Source organism: Aulonocara stuartgranti (assembly GCF_965226115.1).
Source record: "Aulonocara stuartgranti genome assembly, chromosome: 7".
NCBI lineage: Eukaryota > Metazoa > Chordata > Actinopteri > Cichliformes > Cichlidae > Aulonocara > Aulonocara stuartgranti.
Genome location: NC_138945.1, coordinates 53,443,528 through 53,462,783, shown reverse-complemented (window position 1 = coordinate 53,462,783; position 19,256 = coordinate 53,443,528). Strand labels below are relative to the sequence as shown.

The window sequence follows — 19,256 nt, the reverse complement described above, 5'->3', positions numbered from 1 at the left end:
ATCGGGGATCTTTGAGTGTTAATGAAGGCAGCAGTGACTTTCTATGGGACCTGCAGAAAATAACCTATTACAACAAGCCAGGATTAAAGGAAGTGGATATAGAGAAGACGTAAATCCACATACTCCAAGAAACCTAGTGATATGCATCAGTTTAAGAAGATTAACAGTGGATTTTCTCCCGAGGCCGCAGTGTGACATCTCTTTGTTTTTCTTACACCAGCAGAGGACCAAGTGGTTGTGTCATCAGACTATGACAGCACCCACGAAGCCAACCACAGTGACAGCAGTGATGTAGCACATACAGAGGACGATGCAGAAGAAGGAAAAAACTCCCAGAATGTCATCCTCCATGCACTAATACCTCCGGAGGTAAGGCGGGCCAAAGCAGCTGTCTCAGTCACATTAGTACTGCTAATAAAACAGGAACATGTACTCCTTATGTAATATTTTCCTTATTGTTTTCACGTCTTTTGACCATTTGTTACTCACGCAGGACAAACCAATCTTGGCACCAGAGCCTTTAATAATGGAGGGCCTGGAACCTCTGATGAGTCAGCTGAACAATTGGAACTTCCCCATCTTCACCTTGATAGAGAAGACCAATGGGAAATGTGGACGAATCCTCAGTCAGGTCCGCCAGAGTGTCAAAGTGACAAATTATTTTATATTACAAAACAGTAGCATACTTTACTATTTATAACACTGTCTTTTAATTTTTTTCATTACATTTTTCAGTTTTACACATTTATTGAACACTTTTGTTATATTTAATATATCTGGATCTGGTGATGTCCATGGGGTCTGATATATATATATATATTTTATCTTTCAGGTATCATATAGGCTCTTTGAGGACACTGGCCTGTTTCAGACTTTTAAGATCCCCGTAAAAGAATTCATGAACTACTTCCATGCCCTTGAGAATGGTTACAGAGACATACCATGTAAGCTCGAGCATCTTCCTGCTTTTGTTTTTCACTTTGCTTCAGATTACTCGTTGCAAGGATGAAAGCAGCCACTAGATGGAAATGTTGAGCAATCTATGCAGCATTAGTACTCTGCACTGCCTTGAAGTTTAATTGAACAGACATTAGCAGCCCAACACTGCACCCTGGTGGAGACGATCACACACACTGAGCAGACTTGTTATCTTCTCTAATCCAGATCACAACAGGGTCCATGCTACAGATGTGCTTCACGCAGTCTGGTACCTCACCACGCAGCCTGTGCCTGGCCTGCCCAGCCTCATGACTGACCACGGCTCTGCCAGTGACTCAGGTATGTCCATCAGTGCATGCATGCTGACAGCTGATGTCCTGACAGGTGTGTATGTGTATCCATCAGTCCATAAAAGTATGCAAAACTTGTTGTCAAGTTTTTAAATAAGAACAATATTTGCTCTACTGTACTTTTTTGCGCTTAAGATTTTCTATATGTAGGTCATTTTTTTTTTATCCTGAATTTTTTCACATCCCCTGCAGCCATCTCATTAATGTCAAAGTATCAAACCTGCAGGAGTGTGTGTTCTTATCCCACTCAAAGTTGGTCTTATCTTACTCAGGCTTTTGGCACTTGCATACCAAACACTATTTGAAGTCTAGAACAGCATGAAATTGCAGGCAGATTAGAGTTCCCTCTTACCCATATTTCCATAACCTCATTTGTATGCCTTACTTGGGCCATCCCTTTGATCCACATATAAGTGGATTTGAACGTTAAAGTATGTGTGTGTGCTTCTGTGTGTTGTGCTCCAGAGCACGTGCGTGCGCGTGTTTAGGTGTGTGCAGATGAAGGTACTGTACAGTTGTGTGTGTCTTGTGTAAATTCTGACACCTTTCTCTTCAGCCTCCTCACTTTGTCTTCTCCCCCGTGGCTAGACTCCGACAGTGGAATAACACACAGTCACATGGGCTTCCTGGTTTCAAAGACCTACACTGTGTCAGAAGATGGTTATGGCTGCCTGTCAGGCCTCATACCTGCTCTGGAGCTCATGGCTCTTTACGTGGCTGCCGCCATGCACGATTATGATCACCCAGGGCGGACAAACGCTTTCCTCGTGGCCACCAGCGCCCCACAGGTGCTCATGCTATTCAGCCTACAGCATGGTCAACAGTATGTGATTAAATAAAAGTTTGTTTACTTGATTTACTGTCACACCCTTGTTTTTCTTTTTCACCTGAATTATGATTTGATAGATTATTTGTCTATTTCACTGTCAGCCTGCTTCAAAAAACAAACAAATCAACAGTTAGAATACCTGTTTACAGGTTACCAGGTAGAAATGTTACTGTTTGGTCTAGTTCTACATTGTGTTATCAATAAAAAGAAATCATAGAAATTATTGTATTAAGTAAATTACCCAATTTTGAGCAATGATGACATAATGATACTGAAAGAGTAGCTTGCCTATCAGAGAGCAATAATGTAGGCTTTAATTTCCCTGTCAGTAGTGTCTAACAATTATGGTTTGTTTTGTTTGACAGGCGGTGCTCTACAACGACCGCTCAGTTTTGGAAAACCACCACGCTGCCGCAGCCTGGAACCTCTTCCTGTCACAGCCAGAGTACAACTTCCTGGTCAATCTGGACCATGTGGAGTTCAAACGCTTCCGTTTCCTGGTCATTGAGGCCATACTGGCCACTGATCTGAAGAAGCATTTTGACTTCCTAGCTGAGTTCAATGCCAAGGTATTCTAAAAACATCCCTGTTCAATGTTTCACATTCATTTGACAAATTAAAGAACTCTTCAGAGGTAGTTTATCCTTTTAAGCCAGTGTAAACATTGAGTTGAGCATATCTGTTTTCAAATATAACATGAAAAGCTTACAATTGATTTTTTTTTTTGGTTATTGTTAAAATTAAATAGCCAAGTAATAAATTGCTTGGAAAAGTTGGGGTCAAACATATTCTGTAGACATGCTTTCCTAACAGATCAGTTCTTTTAAAAACTGGGACAACGCTTCAGGAAAAGGAAGCTGTCAAGTGGTCTTCGAGGAGCAGATCTGTTTGTGCAATACATTGCAGTGCTCTCAATGTAAGTCAACAACACAAAGTACCCCATAGCCTTCAAGAACTCACTGGAGTGCAGACACAGTGTTGGCTTTCGATTTGAGGGTCCGCATTCCTCTCATTGTGAGTTCTACTACAGCGTTGCTGCTCGATGGCCAAGGCCTGTCAGCTAACATTGAGGTTGCTGGTTTGGCAGCAGAAGTAACAATAAGGTCTCTCAGAGTCCCTGCTCTGCTCTTCCTGGACGCGAATTAGCTTTGGGTGAAGTAGCCGTCAAGCTTTCCTGTTTCCTGAGCCTCTTTAGATCCGAAGCTCATTAAGCTTAACTAGAAATAATCGATTCATTCAAAAAGTGCTGAGATCAACTTTATATATGATTGAGTCCTGCTTTTCTTAGAAATATGTTCAAGCTCTGTATAGGTTAAAGCACCTTATTGAAGCATTGTTTATATAGTAAGTAGCTTTGACAACAAGAATTGGGTTATGTCAGTATTAGCTTAACTACATAATCCTAAGTCTTATATATGTTTGTTTCGTCCTCAGTCCAATGAACTGATGCTGTAAACTATAGCTTAACAGAAAACATTTCAGCAGAAGATTATAGCTGTGGTTACATAACATGTTTGAATATGCTAATGCTGTCATGGCTGTCTGTCAATCCCTCAGGTAGGTGATGATCCATCTACAGGTATCGACTGGTCTAACGAGAATGACAGGTTGCTAGTCTGCCAGATGTGCATCAAACTCGCTGATATAAATGGGCCTCTGAAGTGCAAGGAGCTACATCTGCAATGGACAGAGGGCATTGTCAATGAGTTCTATGAACAGGTGTGTGAACAATCTTTTATGGGACCTAAGAACTCAGCTAAGCTAAAGGTCAGGGTGCACCTGCACACCAACATGACACCACACAGTACAGTATAGTACTGTCGCATAACACTAATCATACCAGTGTCAGTGTAACTTTTTAGCCATGACCTTTTTAGTAATATTCGGGTGGTTTATGCATTAATATGTATTATTTGTATAATAACAATAATGTGTAAATAACTGATTATGATTTCATAGACTGAAATAACATTGCTGAAGCAATGCTAGCAACAATTTAGCTTTTATTTCTATGTAATTTACAGGATATACTTAGAGGTAGTAGAATTAGACTACCTCTAATGTCATGACATGCAACACATACAATAAGATTTGTTGTCTTTAACAAGAGAAAGTTGCATTTTACACATGCCCAATAAAGCTGTAAAAACAAAACAAAATAAAAAAGTAATAAAAAATGCAATACTATAGAAATCCAATCTATAAAGCAATGTACTTAAAAGATAAAAATAAAATAAAAAAGTGCTATTTCTGTGCAACTAGTGACTTAGAGCTATTGGAAAGATACTGGGAGGGGAAAACTGAGTTCATTTTTGGCTGTTGGATAGAAACGGTTCCCGGATCTGGAAATGCAGGTCTTTAAAGTCCTACAAACAGAGGAGAAACAGAGAAACAGAAACAGAGGAGATATTTTAAGCGAGAACTGAACTCTAACTAATCTTGAGTTGAAATGAATGGCTTGAATTCTGCAACAGCAAAGGTAGAGGGACGATGTGATGGGAAAGATTTTAAATTTGATTCTGGAGCCATTGATAATAATATGGGAGAAATATGCTCTCTCTTTCTAGTCCCTGTCAGTATTCTTACTGCAGCATTTTGGATCAAGTGAAGGGAGTTTTTAGGACAGCCTGATAAGAACGAATTACAGTCTACAAGTAATAGATGCATGAACTAGTTTTTCAGCTTCACTCTGAGAAAGGATGTTTCTAATTTTAGAGATATTGAAGAACATACAACGACTTCAAGATTGCTCACAGTGTTATTGGAGGCCAAGGTAATGGAGGATGGAGGCTCACTGGCTCACAGAAGGCAGGCAGAAAGATGATTGGACTACAGCAGTGATGTCAGCAATGAGTCTGACAACATGAGAAAGTGGAAATTATGCAAAAAATAAACCAGCAGTCAAACAGCCAGGAAAGCCGGCTGGATTAGCATACAGTAACATACTCTTTCTTCAAAAAGATTCCTTCTGATTTACAATTAAATAGCAATCTATTTCCAGGATAGCACTGTATCAAAGAACCATGAAAGAAAACATAACCCTGTTAGACAGAAAATAAATAAATACATGTAATATTTGTAAAAATTGGCCCTAAGAAAAGCACAGCATGTATGTTGTGTGTGACGTCTTCCCGGATATGAATGAATAACAGCTATAGCAAGGATTCCTAGTTGCCTTGGTAACCAACCCCAAGTGTCATACTGTACACTATAGACTAGAAAGCCTCTGTTCCCACAGAGCAGAAAGAATGAGTTTTATAAAACGACTGGATCTCAGACAGATCTTCAATTTGATGGAATTTATTAACAGTTGGACTCACATAAAAGAGGATACAACGAGGGGAGGAGGAGCTCTGAGATCCGGTTTTCCCTGTCATTACAGTAGCCTAAACAGAAGCGTTATATAATGACAGTGAGCAGATGCTGTCTAAATTAATACAAACTCATGGCTGGAAGAAAATTTCATTAACTGCCTCCTCATGTAGGCGCCTGAATTTTCATTTATCCCAACTTCCCTTTGATGACACTTTTGTGCTCTGTTTAGTTTGTAAATGTTGAGGCGTTCCCCATGCAGTGGCACAGTATTTATAATACTGTAGATTTATATCTGTACATTGTGTAGAAGTCGTTCTTTGCTGTTCTTTGTTTCACATCTAGGGCCTTTGGTCCATCTCCTTTATGAACTTCAGTCTTACCTGGGGCATACACACCAATCTATTATATTGCCAGATGCTCTCCAAGAAGTCAGCTTTTGTTGTTAGTTTTGGCAAGCATCCATCCATCCATTTCTTTTGCTTATCTAACTCGGCTGTCCCAGGGGCCTGGAGCCTGTCCCAGCCGTCATAGGGGGAGAGGCAGGGTACATCCTGGACAGGTCCCCAGTCTATTGCAAGACTGTTACATAGAGACAGACAACCATTTACTCTCACATTTACACTTACAGGGGGGTTAGAAAGCACACACTAAAAGATACATATAAAGGTAGGAGAAGCTGACAGGAAACCAAGAGTATTTACCTGTGGCCTCTGCCAACTCCCTGAATACTTGTGACAACTTGTAATACTTCACCAGCGGATTGAGTAGACTGATAAAGAGCCATAACAGACAAGACTGGAGGCCTATAAGAAAAGAAAAAGTAAAAGAAAATGAAGTTGGGGAAAAAGTTAACAGAAGGAGCAGAAGGGAGAGAAAAATAGAGTAGAAGAGCAGGGCCCACGCCTATGAGGTGCCGTAAGGGACATTATTACTGAAACGCTCTCACACACACTACTGAAATTTTAGCTCTCACACACACTACTGAAACGCTCTCACACACACTACTGAAATTTTAGCTCTCACACACACTACTGAAATTTTAGCTCTCACACACACTACTGAAACGCTCTCACACACACTACTGAAATTTTAGCTCTCACACACACTACTGAAATTTTAGCTCTCACACACACTACTGAAACGCTCTCACACACACTACTGAAACGCTCTCACACACACTACTGAAACGCTCTCACACACACAACTGAAACGCTCTCACACACACTACTGAAACGCTCTCACACACACAACTGAAACGCTCTCACACACACAACTGAAATTTTAGCTCTCACACACACTACTGAAACGCTCTCACACACACTACTGAAACGCTCTCACACACACAACTGAAACGCTCTCACACACACTACTGAAATTTTAGCTCTCACACACACTACTGAAATTTTAGCTCTCACACACACTACTGAAACGCTCTCACACACACTACTGAAACGCTCTCACACACACAACTGAAACGCTCTCACACACACTACTGAAATTTTAGCTCTCACACACACTACTGAAACGCTCTCACACACACTACTGAAACGCTCTCACACACACTACTGAAACGCTCTCACACACACTACTGAAACGCTCTCACACACATTACTGAAACGCTCTCACACAGACAACTGAAACGCTCTCACACACACTACTGAAAAACCAAGGCATTTCAGTTGAACAGGAAGGCATTTCAGTTAAACAGGAAGTTAATTCTTGACAAGGAAACTGAAGGAAAAAGTGTTAGATTTCAAACAAACCACTACACAGATGTCTACTCAGCAACCTGTTAGTTAGGGGTGGGTTTTTATAATCGATTTATTGATTAAAATCGATTCTGGCTTGGATAACGTGAAATTGATTCATTAAAATCCTGAATCGATTTTTTAATATAAATTTATTTTACCCGAAATGCCAGAATCTCTGGTGAAACCTCACAAAATTTCAACAACCACCAAACAGCTAAGACAGTAAATGAGAGCAGGTACACGGCTTCTGCACAAAGACGTAAACACACAGCGCGGACCCGCGGATCAGAATCAGTGAGATGTCGCCTTTCTCACCCGACAGCACGGACACGGTCGGGGCTGAAAGCCGACAGCTCGCTGACTCTGATCTGTCGGCAGGTCCGCGCTTTGTTTTCACGCCGTTTTTGCGCCGATTCTAAAGCTGTTAGTTTGATCTCTCTCCAAACAATATTGACTGAACCAGCAGCAAAAGAAGATCCAAACTGCGCTTCACATAAACATCGTCATGAATTCCCTCACTGTTTTGCTTCCACCACGATAAAATCGCACGTCATGCACAGCCCTCTCTTTCTCTCTCTCTGTACTTCAAGAACAGTTTCCCGTCTAAAAATCTGTTTTCTGTATTATTCGCTTGCTTGTTATGCACAAGTCTACTGTTGTTTACAGCGCAGTCGGCCGCTGTTTTTTTTTTTTTTTTCATTTTACATACTTCCGAAAAGAAAACCTAATTTCTGCCGTTCAATACTGAATAAATTTAAACTTTTTTAAATTATGCAAAATGCAAAACGTTAGCCGTGTCTCTAATAAAACCGCTGTAACGTCAGAGGTAACGTTCATATGTTGATTAATGGTTTTCTTTCGTTTTTGATGTACTGCAGAATATTTTTTATAAAATCCCAGGCCAGGAAAACCACCTTCATGTTTTTATGTGTTTTATCTTCAGCTACTTTGACACAAAGGCATCTGCTGTGATGCTCACACCTTTGATAAAGTCTTGCGTGTGTCAGCTTCCTTTTTTTAAATACAAAAATATGTAAATGTACTGATCTGAATTATAATATTTCTGACTGTCAAAATTCCCCATAATCAAATCGAATTGAATTGAATCGAATCGTGGAACAAATCGATTCTGGACCTTAGTGAGACAGCTGCATTACTTAACAATATATTAGCCTCAACATAAGTCAAAATTTAGAATAGCGGGAGACGTGCATTATCCTGGTTATTTTTTTGGCATATGTGCTTTTTGTCTTTTTTAGCAAAGAAAAATATCTTAAAATCATCAATAAAACCAGGGAGAGAAGGCTTAGCGTTCCTCCATTTAGCACAATGGATATGATATTTACTCAAAAGTATGATGATGTTAATAATGTCTGAGACATCCAATGCTAGATGATCCATATAAAAAAAATTATGATGTAATTCAAACAGTGGCACATCATTAATATTTAGGGAAATCCAATTTTTTAAGTTGCACCAAATGCATTGTGTGATAGGGCATAGGGAAAAAAAAGATGTTCTAGGGTTTCATTTTCATCAGTACAAAAAGAACACTGATCCACCTCAAAGCCAAATCTCTTTTTTTAGAAATTCTGCCACAGTATTAGTTTTGTTTAAAGTGTGTTTCTTTAACTTTAGGTAGAATAGGCTATTTCATAAATTTTTAGTATGCTTTATCCAGTGTATATGAAATAACTAAATTAGAACCATGCCATGTAACCATTCTGTTGTAACTATGAAATATTTTGTCTTTGAAGAAACTACTAACAAATTTCTTATTGCATTTTTATCAAACAGCTGACATTGCCCTAGCAATAAATTTGGGAGCACTGATGAGAAATTATTGTATATCATAAAAATTTTAATCAAATGAAGCAGAGGCAGTGGGACCAGTTCACAAAATTTGTTATATTCTCTTTGAGAACAGTTTAGACAATATTTTTCTGAAAAGTCTGTGTAACTTAGAATGACACCGTTATCATCCAACAAATCTGTTATGAATATAATATTTTTGTTCAAACCAGTCACTCTTGAAAATTGATTTTTGATTAAGTGTTATTACCCTATTATTCCATAAGGTTGAATTATGGGGAGAAGTTGTGGGTAAATCTCATTTTCCCAAAAATGCAACATCTGTTTTATAAAGTTTGATATCTTTATGGGGATTTTATTTGCCGCAAAATCACATTTCGAATAAATTCTAATCCTGTATACTATTTTATTAAACAAGAATCATGGGATGTGGAGCTAAGTAGAGTCTGGCTGTGACAGACAAGATTTTAACCATTTAATTCTAAGGGTGCCAACCATAAATTCCAATTCTGGAGTTTTGATACCACCTTTATTGTATCCCTTCACAAGCTGAGATCTTTCTATGTAATGGGTTTTATTCCTCCACAAAAATTCGAACACATTTCTATTTATGGTTTTCATGGTATTTATCGTTTTTTTATTTTTATATCGTTTACGTGGCGCAAAAAAGGTTGGGGACTGCTGTACTAGCAGGTTGCTGAGTAGAAATCCTTGTAGTGTTTTGAAATATACCACTTTTTCCATCAGTTTCCTTGTCAGGAAACAACTTCCTGTTCAGCAGAAATGCCTCTGGTTTCAGTGGTGTGTGTGAGAGCGTTTCAGTTGTGTGTGTGAGAGCGTTTCAGTAGTGTGCGTGAGAGCTAAAATTTCAGTAGTGTGTGTGAGAGTGTTTCAGTTGTGTGTGTGAGAGCGTTTCAGTAGTGTGCGTGAGAGCTAAAATTTCAGTAGTGTGTGTGAGAGCGTTTCAGTAGTGTGTGTGAGAGTGTTTCAGTAGTGTGTGTGAGAGCGTTTCAGTTGTGTGTGTGAGAGCTAAAATTTCAGTTGTGTGTGTGAGAGCGTTTCAGTAGTGTGTGTGAGAGCGTTTCAGTAGTGTGTGTGAGAGCTAAAATTTCAGTAGTGTGTGTGAGAGCGTTTCAGTAGTGTGTGTGAGAGCGTTTCAGTAGTGTGTGTGAGAGCATTTCAGTTGTGTGTGTGAGAGCTAAAATTTCAGTAGTGTGTGTGAGAGCGTTTCAGTAATAATGTCCCTTACGGCACCTCATACACGCCCCGCAAAGCAGCCGCCAGGAGCGAGCCAGTACACACCGGAGTATCCAGCCCCAGACACCGAGAACCAGCAATTCACTGGTGGGGGCACCAGCCACGGGCAGGGAGTGTGTCGCGGGTAAATAGGCCCCAAACCTGGTCGAGCTTGAGCTTTTCTCAGAGAGAGGGGGAGTTTAAAACTGACCTGACAAATAGACATAGACAAACAGGCACACACTGACACACATCCTGCTTTAAAAACACTTGAGTGTTTGAGCCCGTTTGAGCCTGGTGGTTGACTCTGTTGGCTCACAGCAAGAAAGTCCTGGGTTTTAATCTACCGTCTGGGCCTTTCTGTGTGGAGTTTTGCATGTTCAGGATCTCTCCAGGTACTCCAGCTTCCTTCCACAGTGCAAAGACATGCAGTTAGTGGGGTCAGGTTAATTAGTGATTCTAAATTGGCTGTAGATGTGAGCTTAATGGTTGTCTCTCTCTCTCTGTTAGCCGTGCAACAGCTTAGCAACTATGTCCAGGGTGTAACCCTCTACCTCTCGCTCTGTGACAGCTGGAAAGTATTGAGATGTATTGTTTTGCTGGTTATTTTCTCTTTCTTTCTTTTCTTTTATGGAGTTGAAATTTCAGGTGAAACCAAAAACTGATCTGACGTGAATTGCAGCTGTGCTAGCATCACCGCATACAAAACAACTAAAAGGACAGTGCTGCTAGACGTGGTGATGAACGCAAATATCCTGTAGAGCTTTTGCTCTATGTGCCTCTCCTCCCAAAAAATTCAGAGGCACATAATGCCCAGGGTGTGTCGTCACCTAGTAACCGTAGTCAAGATAAGGGCTTGAGCATATTCTTCTTGACCCAGAAGCAATTAGCTGAGGTGTGTGCCAAGCCTAAATACTGTAACAAAAATTCACTGTGGGTGGGTTTAGACTAAAGGCAAAAACAGATTCTGTTTGGTACTGCAGGACCAAAAAAAAATAGGCCATGATTACATATGATATTATTACAATGACAACGAAGCCAAGCATACATAAGGCCTACAGCATATATGAATCATTAGTTGTTGTTTTTTAAACAAAGCTATAAGATACCCCAGCTGTCTCCACTGTTCTTCTCTTATATGTAGATACAATGTAAAATTAAAATGTACAATATGTGACTGAAAAGATACAATAGTCCTGTCATGGAGTTATGACAGCTCCTTACACAATAGCAGCTCTCAGAAGGAGCACTTCCATTACTTTCTCAATATGTCAGAGGGATTAAATGAAGGAGGAATTAAGGGGAGCAAAAAATCAATCATGCCTGAAATCCAGAAGTCTACGTACAGGAAAAAAATACAGAAGAGGGCAACTATGTTTCAGTATTAGTACTTGCTCTTCTTTGATTGGCATATGACCTGGACAAAAACAAATGATATGAATCTTAAGCAACCGGCCTTCGCAGTCATTGAGGCGACTTATGTTGTGATTTGGCGCTATATAAATAAAATTGAATTGAATTAACAGATGACTAAAAACATCTCTTATTGCAAAACAAAAAATCTATGGCAGCGGTTTTCAAATTTTGTCTTGCATATCAGAAGCTGAAGTGGGATAAATATATTAATTATGGCCGGATTCCATTTAGGAGAGATCCTGCTCTTGTGTGTGACAGGTCACTGTTATGGTGTACTGGAAAATTTGACCTCTGCCATCAGTTTTTCCACCTGGTTTCCCTTCAGTCAAACCCAATCTCAGAATCAACTATGCTTATGCTAACCACAATTACTCATTTCCTGTAAAACAATATGAAATTAACTGGCGATAATTTTATATCTAAATGGCTTGTACTTTGTGTAGGGTGATGAGGAGTCCAGCCTTGGCCTTCCTGTTAGCCCTTTCATGGATCGAGCAGCCCCACAGCTTGCCAAACTCCAGGAATCCTTCATCACCCACATTGTTGGACCCCTGTGTAACTCCTATGACTCGGCCAGCCTCATGCCTGGACGATGGGTGGAACCCAACCCGGAGGAGGAGGGGCCAGAGGTTGGAGAGAATGAGGAGGAGGATGAGGAGGATACTGCAGAAGAAGACACGTCCACCTGCTCGGAAGCGTCCCGTAAGTATTCAAATGTAAATCTGCAATAATGATAACAGTATTTATATTTGAATGTCTATCTAAAAAGAGAAATTTATTTGTTTAGAATAATTTGTTTGTGCATTCATGGGCAGCATTTTTTGATTAACAAAAAGAAAAGAAGAACTTAGATTCCTGTAAAAGATGAGACGTTTGGGGAGGCATTTCCTCCCACTCGTAAGTTTTTACCCCTGCCAAAGATGTCTGATCACAGAGAACGACGGACGTATTAATTCACGGAGGTGTTTGTTTTCTCCAGAGAAAGCAACTCCCAAGAAGAGGAGGAAAGTCTTCTGCCAGATCACGCAGCACCTGCTGGAGAACCACGAGATGTGGAAAAAGGTGATTGCAGAAGAGAACCAAAAACAGGCACAAGGAGCGGAGCCTGTCCATTTAAACAATGTAGCTGAACCTATTCTGGCTATTCATGAAGAGGAAGAGGAGTCAGGTAGCAGAGAGGAGCTGATAGAAGGAGAGGATCCAGAGGAGGAACCAGAATGGCCTGTAGCTCTGAGGGAAGACTCTAAACCTCAAGAGCAACTAGAGGAGGGGGACCCACAATGAAACAACACAGGGGAAATATGGCATCATTCAGGACAAGGACATGAAGAAGTGTTACTTGGTTTTCTATTAACTGACTCCTGTTTTTGCCAGCACATCACTTAGACACAACACTGTAGATGTTTGGGAAATGTGTGCCTATAAAGAAAAAAAACAGGGTGGCAAAATATGTGCTTTACACATGTTATCTGAATATTTGATTTCACCAAACATATAAAGCTTTCCATATTGCAATACGGGACTATTCCTATACTTTGGGATAAAAACTCTTTTGCTACTGTCAAAAGAAGAAGAAGCCTGGTGGCACAAGCTTCAGCCCTTTGTGGTAACGCAGGACTCCAGAAATTTGCTGCCAGTTTATATATAATTACTTCCTGAGTGCATATATATATAAATATATATATGAACTTGTGTTTCAATTTTAGCATTTTTGAGCTCTCCCACTGGCTGTGTGTTATTTCTTTTGTTTTTGTTTTCTATACATGGATTATAAAGGGGGTCAAAAAAATGAGGAACATTGGTGTTTGCCAAAATAAATGACTCACCCTTGGGAATTAGCATACAATATCAACTATTTACACATTTTATGTTTTCCATTTGTTGCCATTTTAGTTTCACACAGAGACCCGAGGCTCGTCACGCTATGCATATGTGCCCATTTGTGCGTGCCTGCATGTTTAAATGAATGCGCTCATGTGCACAATTCCTCTGCAGATGACATAGATGAATTCAGAAGGTTTCTTGTTATTTGTAATACATTACTGTCCCAGATATTGTATTCAAAGGACCTGCACCGGCAGCAATCATGCATTCAAACAGAACCAGAAAACAGATCCTTTTACCACTTAAGAAAACTTAACGCCATCTCAAAAAAGGTGACATTTAATTCAAATTCATTTGTGTCCCCTCAAGTATTGTTTAAAAATCGCCTTTTGACAGGAAGTCCTTTTTTCTTCTTGTCATCATCATTTTAATACTCATGCAGCTGGACTCAGTGTGTCGTGCAATCTATAATTAGTGTTGCTTAAAATCTGTAAACGATGCTGACCTTGAACCCTCAGGAAACCCTCCCCAGCTGTTGAAATTCAACGTGAACATCACATAACAGGACATTACGTGAAAAACACACCAGAAATCTAAACTTTAACTCTGTTCATAAAATAAGGCTTAGTTTATGTCACAGCTGCTGACTTTGATTTTTTCATGGTGACTCTCTGAATCCCATCCTGGCACCTCAGGGAGTTAATTCTTCTCTTCAAGTTCAGTGCAGGCAGAGTGCATCAGCTGGTGGATGAAGTTTCGCAAAGAATATTGATTACATCAGTTTGCATGATAATACACAAAGGGAATGTTTCCCCTGTCATTTCAAATTTAGATGATCATAATCTGTCTGTTTTTTTAACATCACATGACTTTCTCTCACGTCAGTCTTCTCACACTGGCGGTGCAGCAGCATTGGAGCCAAAGCAATTCTCTCTGTTTATGTAACAATTGCAGCTGTTTGGAGTTTGCGCTTTATTTAATGAAACCAATGTTCAGCAGATAAATGCTGGGAACCGTTTTTATGATTTCACCCGGGTCAAGATAACAGCACTGCAGCGTGTAATGTTTTATCAATTTCACCTTTCGTCACATCAGCTTCTTTCCATGTGATTTTTGTCCCGACTGTCTCCCGTTTCTTTGTGATGGTGGGAAGTATTTATGAGTAACATTGTAAAAACTGTGAAATTTCACAGGAATTATTTTAGCAGCCAGACATTCACCAACAATTCTGACAGTTAAATGTTAAGTCACATTTTTCAACTGAAATAAAGCCATAAGTGTAAATAACCAAGTACATACAGAAGCTTGAATAAGATACAAAATCTAATGAATATCCAACTTAATTTGAATCACTGACATTTACACACAAACTAAAAAAATGAATGCATTGAATTGAATAAGTGCTCTATTTAGAATCAGCAGTTCAAATTTCTGTTACGGATGCAGTCAGCAAGCATCTCATGCTGCACCACTGCTCTCTGTCATAATCTGATTTCTTTAAACTGATCTTTGGAAAGGTGGACGGCAGATATACGAGTCTGTACACATGACACGAGAGGTGAAATTACACTGTAACACACGGCTGTGTCAACGCATTGTATTCTAGCATATCCTGCGTTGACGTAGCGTCACACAATATGTCCGGCTGTGCTGAATAGAGCGCCGCATCCACAATGGGCCGTTCTGCTTTTTCTGCCTCTCCTCTGCAGTTTGTCTTACACAGGGAGGAGCGCACGCACAAGCTCAATAATTGGTTGACCTACTGATTAGTAGGTCATCTCAGATTTACGAAACCCTTTATCAGGCCAGAATTGTTACAAGCCATTGAATCGGGACAATGTTAGTTCTTTGGGCCTCAAATGACCATGGGTTGCTGGGTGCATTGTGTCTTGTAAATGCATGCTCTTTTCTGTATGCTGATGCATTTCATGCCCAATGAGCTATAATCATCATTACCTGCACAATGGACACATTTTATTTCGCTTTGGAAAAGCCCCGTGAGTATTCATCAATGTTATGTAGGAAAGCTGTTCAGTGTATCTAAGCTTAAGTGGTGCAGAATTGGAAAAACATACATTCTGTCTATGACTCATTGTAACTTCCACTTCCAGGCTGTACAATTACACAATTGCATCACCTCAAACACTCTAGAAATCCTTCCTTTTTGAATGTATATATACATTATTTAGTGTATCTGCGAGAGCAAAACAGTGTGTGTTTGCTTCTATGTCTATTCTTCCATTGACCCCTCTAATGTGACTCCGTCCTGTATTTAATTATCTTGTACTGTTGGGGAGAAGGGGATAGAGATTGTGAAGTAATGAAGGGCAAAGCGATGCTGTGAGTAGTTCTTCAATTCTTCACGGATACTCAGATGAAATTATTATTCACAGAAAGTCCTATAGGATATTTCTCCTCGCGCTTCCTCTTTGATCTGCGTACTCTTAGCCTCACAGACATAAGCACTAGAGCATTCATCACGCAACATCTTTAAAGGCCAGCGGACCGTGTCCACTGTGTTTATTTCCTGGTGATTGCAAGTGTAACGCGTGCGCATTTTGCCCCACAGTCACATCAAGTCAATACTTGCATTTGAGTGGATACCACCGTATATCAGTTTTAATCGTGTATATTTTGTGTCGTCATTTGTTTTAGTTGATTGCCATGCTTATTCACACATGTAGAATAATTGTAACCAAGAGAACCAAACAAGTTTTACAATTACGTAAACAAAAGGAGATGATGTATTTTTATATAGTTGACACATAATTAACGAATTAATTGCTTTCTTCTCACAAGTACCTTGCACTTACCACATGTACTAAAGAAGAATATGTCCAAATACATAGTATTTGTGAAAGTAAAATAATTGATTTCCTTGCAGGTCGATGCTCCATTTTGTACAAAATACATACATGCTGTACAGTGAAGAAATTTTAAAACTACAAAAACTCTTTTAGATATACATTATTTATTTTTACCATTTTGTAATTTAGACACTATACTGTAGCTTCAATATTGCCAGACTTACTGGAAGTGCCTATATTGGTATTATGTATTATACAGTGAATATATTTGAAGATCAGTAGACGTCACAAACTGAACCATGTGGATGTTGTAATGTGAATACATTGAATTACAAGATTACAGTTTCTGTGGTATGCTTGTGTCGATGTGTCGCATCTTCTTTGTATTTAATTCTATAAACGCGTACATGATAACATAATTTCCTGATCACTTCAAAGTGCCATGTTTTATTAAACCATCTTTGAGCTCTGATTGCATTTAGAGTTTAACCATTTCTCTAAGTATGGGTACGTTTCTTTAAAAAGGCACCTCTAATCAAATATATACTATGCTACTGTATATACTTGAGTTGATATATTTGAGCCTGTGTATATAATTTCGGGATTTAGCTGTGATTATAGCTAATATACTGTCAAGTCTTAAAACAAATCTTAAGAATTAAAGTAATGTGGCATGTAGCTGCTATTCATACTTGCTGATATTAAAAAGGATGTTTATGTTCATGCAGGTAAACCATGCTTAGGTCACAGCTTCTAATTGTTCAAGATCCAAGAAGAAGAAGAAGCAAGTGCATAAAGTGCAAATTCACTGTGTTTGAACAAAATGCATCAATATGTGACAAATACTGAGTACTGTAATAAAACAAAGGCACAAAAGGAAGCTGGGGAAGATGGCATATGAAGATATTACTACTGAATGCTGCCATATGTAGACAAAAATGCTTCTAATTTACAGCTATTAGCTTTTCATTAAATATTTTATTATTAGCTGGGATAGGCTCCAGCCCCTCCCGCACCCCCAAATTTAATGGATGGATGAATGTATGTACCTTGATATGGTACAAACCATGAATTCTGTTCTACCATGTTTTCCGTAAAAATCCTTTTTACTTCTTAAAAAAGAAACAACAGCAGGAAAAATGGTTTTACAGTATATCTCAGTGTAGAACATCATGTTCTAATAAAAATAAATAGATTATGGCTTAGGTTATGGTTATGGCTACTTACTGTCTATGTATGTAACTAATAGGTTCTATTAAGTGCTACTAAATCCATATTCTAATTTATTTTAGGACAGTGGGGGATCTTCAGCCATGGTCAGTCTCCTGTCTGTTAATTTATTTATTATCATTTCATGAAATTTGGTAAGGTAATATAATCTTGTTGACAGACTGACAAGAATTTGATACATATGTGAGGAACAGCGTTGCATAATGGGCACAGAGAATAAGCACACCATTCCCACCTGACAGCAGCTGTAAGAACTGGAAGCACATTAGATTCGATTACAGGCAGAATTATAGAATATTTTTAAACCTTCGCTACATAATTTTCACGTTATACTAACAATGAAGCTATATGGGGCGTTTTTGACATATTCAGTAAAAGCTACATAGGCCAGGTGTCCCCATGGCAACAGAGGAATTTAAGAGATTAGGTCCCTCCTGTGTTGATAGACACAGTGAGGAAATCATGACTTAATTTATTGATTTTTAATTATTTTTTATCAAGGGGACAAACACTGAAAGCACATTTGAACCTTTGTTGTTTGTGCAGACTTTTACTTTTGTCTAAATTAGTTTGCCTGTTTGTTACAGAGCATGCATTTTTTTTCTCAGGCCAGTAAGAAAAGCAGTCTGAAGTTGAACTGACATTTTATCCTACATCTTATCCTATTCACGTGATACATGTCTAGGGTCAAGGCAAGTTCACTGAAATGTCCAATTAGTTTTCAAGCAAAGAACTGAATCTCGATCGAAAACTTGATTGAATATTCACTGTTGCTGGCCTACTTTTAACAGAACTGACTTTTCCAGGATTCACTAAGTTTCACTGGATAGAAAAGTATACAAGATTTGTCCAGTGCTACCATGAACACCAGACCTTAAATAGCCAGACTCACTATAACTGAGTAATAGTGATGGGTCGTTCGCGAACGAAATGGCTCTTAGAGCCGGCTCTTTGACGTGAACGACGCGAGCCGGCTCCTTATCGCGAGCCGTCACGTGGGTTTTCTTTTTTTTTTTCTTTCTCTCAGCCTCTCTCGCACTTTTTTTCCCGCTTCACTCTGCACGCGAGCCTTGTGCTTTATGCTGGGCAGAGGGGGGAGGGGCGGTAGTTACACTCAGTAGCACAGGAACAGAGCCAGAGAGAGAGAAAGAGAGGCAGGGACAACAACATTAGAAAGGTATAGTAATCATCCACAACTATTTTCAGTTGCAGATGATAAAGGATTGAGAAAGTTTATTCATGCAGGTCCATATGACAGAGAATATGCATGTTCTTTTAGTTTTCATATTATAATTTATATTTAATTGTGTTGTGGTTTGCAGTGTTTTGTGTTCTTTTCACTTTAAATTTGTGAAAGGAAAAAGCTGAAAATTTAAATAGTTAAAACTTGAAATGTGAATAGTTGATTTTTGTATTATATGATTTATTTATTACATTTTATGTGGAGTGAATAAATAAAAGTATATTTACGGTGGCCCCTAGAGACAAAGCACATACAAACTTCAAATCACGTACGAACTCTGAAGCATGTACAAACTCCAAAACACGTAAAAACACGTACAAACTCCAAAACACGTAAAAACTCCAAAACACGTAAAAACACGTACAAACTCCGAAGCACGTAAAAACTCAGAAGCACATAAAAACTCAAAACACGTACAAAAGACAACAGAAGTGCTCCAGGATGCTGGGCGCAGTGTTGAGCCTTTGTTATCTTGTGGCTAAACAAGCCAGCAAGTACCAACGA

General features: G+C 39.2%; 1 protein-coding gene and 1 long non-coding RNA gene across 3 annotated transcripts in view; both read left to right on the top strand.

Moving 5' to 3' along the window:
* LOC309709960 (cGMP-inhibited 3',5'-cyclic phosphodiesterase 3A-like) overlaps positions 1 to 16,641 on the top strand; it is an 85,946-nt gene extending 69,305 nt beyond the window's left edge. Inside the window, exons 6-14 of one of the 2 annotated variants that reach the window (XM_082539000.1) lie at positions 224 to 369; positions 494 to 631; positions 833 to 944; positions 1,165 to 1,278; positions 1,878 to 2,077; positions 2,484 to 2,687; positions 3,676 to 3,837; positions 12,092 to 12,350; positions 12,628 to 16,641. In XM_082539000.1, the coding sequence (XP_082395126.1) occupies positions 224 to 369; positions 494 to 631; positions 833 to 944; positions 1,165 to 1,278; positions 1,878 to 2,077; positions 2,484 to 2,687; positions 3,676 to 3,837; positions 12,092 to 12,350; positions 12,628 to 12,932 (1,640 nt within the window). In that variant the 3' untranslated portion in view covers positions 12,933 to 16,641. Of the gene's footprint in view, positions 1 to 220; positions 370 to 493; positions 632 to 832; positions 945 to 1,164; positions 1,279 to 1,877; positions 2,078 to 2,483; positions 2,688 to 3,675; positions 3,838 to 12,091; positions 12,351 to 12,627 lie in introns of both variants that reach the window. The other variant, XM_082538999.1, reaches the window with a different exon arrangement.
* LOC309709967 overlaps positions 1 to 19,256 on the top strand; it is a 264,832-nt gene that overhangs the window by 130,165 nt on the left and 115,411 nt on the right. The window lies entirely within an intron of this gene.